Raw genomic sequence first — 1,446 nt, 5'->3', positions numbered from 1 at the left:
TATATATATATATATAAAGAATGAAAAAAAAAAAAAAAGATACAGTTTGGGTTTCTGAAAGCTGTTCCCCTTTTATGTGTAACTATCAATGTATATCAACTGCATGTGCAATCATATTTATTGTCACTTTCATTCATGTCATGCCCTTGCTTATATGGCTTAGATATGAATTATTGACTGTTTCAGTCCTTGCTGTAAAGAGGGGGGAAGTGGGGGAAAAGTCAAGTACTTTGCAGCATGCTAAAACAAGGCAGCTACAGTGGCATGGGAAAGTCCACGGATCAACTCCGGTCAGCTCAGAAAGCCAACAGGAGAGATAAACCACCCCTCAAATTTCCATCATTCCCCCCACATTTTTTAAAAAAATTAAGACAAAAAAAAAAAAAGAGAAATTCCAACAAATACATAAATAAGTGGTGCATGTTGCTAAATGTCCTTTCCTGAGCATCTGTTGTTTAAGATCACCCTTGATTGATGACTGCTATTTTTTAATTGTTGCTTTTAAAATTTAAATGCCCCCCTGGGATGTGTTATAAGTGTGTTAGTACATGGTAGGAGGTCTGGAAAGTGGGAAACAGCAGAACCAATGCTCTCATGCCATTAGCTTCTAAAGAAGCCTGAGAACACCCGATGCCATAAAACAACAGCACCCTAAAGTAACTAACAATCTAATATACTGCTTTCACTAAAGGCAACTGACAACTTGCTCTTACATGAGCTAGCCTGGATGATTGGCAGACAAGAGCATTTTAAGTCTTTCTTTAAAAAAAAGTAAGAAACCTTTGTGTTTACCTGAATACTAATGGTAATAAAACTGCACAATTTCATTTTGTTGGGATTATTTCCCACACATCCGCTCTGCACTCAGATTTTGTTTTTTAAACAGTGCCGTGTCTTAAAGAAGAAACTAGAGCAAGACAGAGACCGCAAGGAGGTTGATTTTTTTTTTCCCTCCCCAGAAAAAGCAATAAATAAAGAAAGGCTATACAATAGAAAATAAACCACGATATTTTCTCTTCTAGACACAAACCACACCATGCAAGTCCACTGCCAGAAGCATTAAATACCAACGAGTTACTTCTCCCCACTTAAATACTGCTGCATGGGGAGGAGGGGGGGGCCACAAACTTGGTGGAATAAAACCCCCAAAGAGCAAAAAGAAAAATAATACAGAACCAACAGCATTGATTTCCTACCTGTTTTTTCTTTGATTTCACATAAGACGTTAAAAAGCGCCGGCTTCATCCTGTGGCAGTTTAAAGCATGTTTCCTGGAGAGAAAAGAAAAGAGGGGAGAGTGAGCTCAGGAGGAACAACTTTCCAAATTCACGCGGAGGTGGGGGGGGCAGGTTTGAGCCCCAAGTGCTGCAAACAGCAACCCACCCAATGCAGGGGAGATGAATGTCACCAGTTTACGAATGGCTTTAAAAATGTCTTTTCCGCCAAC

The 1,446-nt window shown here is 39.4% G+C and overlaps 1 protein-coding gene across 1 annotated transcript in view; it reads right to left on the bottom strand.

Moving 5' to 3' along the window:
* PBX1 (PBX homeobox 1) overlaps positions 1-1,293 on the bottom strand; it is a 122,851-nt gene extending 121,558 nt beyond the window's left edge. The window contains exon 1 of the mRNA XM_017729641.1: positions 1,197-1,293. Within this exon, the coding sequence (XP_017585130.1) occupies positions 1,197-1,245 (49 nt within the window). The 5' untranslated portion in view covers positions 1,246-1,293. The remainder of the gene's footprint in view (positions 1-1,196) is intronic.
* Between the last annotated feature and the right edge of the window lie 153 nt (positions 1,294-1,446).

Source organism: Corvus brachyrhynchos, unplaced genomic scaffold, assembly GCF_000691975.1.
Source record: "Corvus brachyrhynchos isolate BGI_N302 unplaced genomic scaffold, ASM69197v1 scaffold101, whole genome shotgun sequence".
NCBI lineage: Eukaryota > Metazoa > Chordata > Aves > Passeriformes > Corvidae > Corvus > Corvus brachyrhynchos.
Note: the sequence above shows the minus strand (reverse complement) of the source record. Positions and strands in the feature narration are given on the sequence as shown.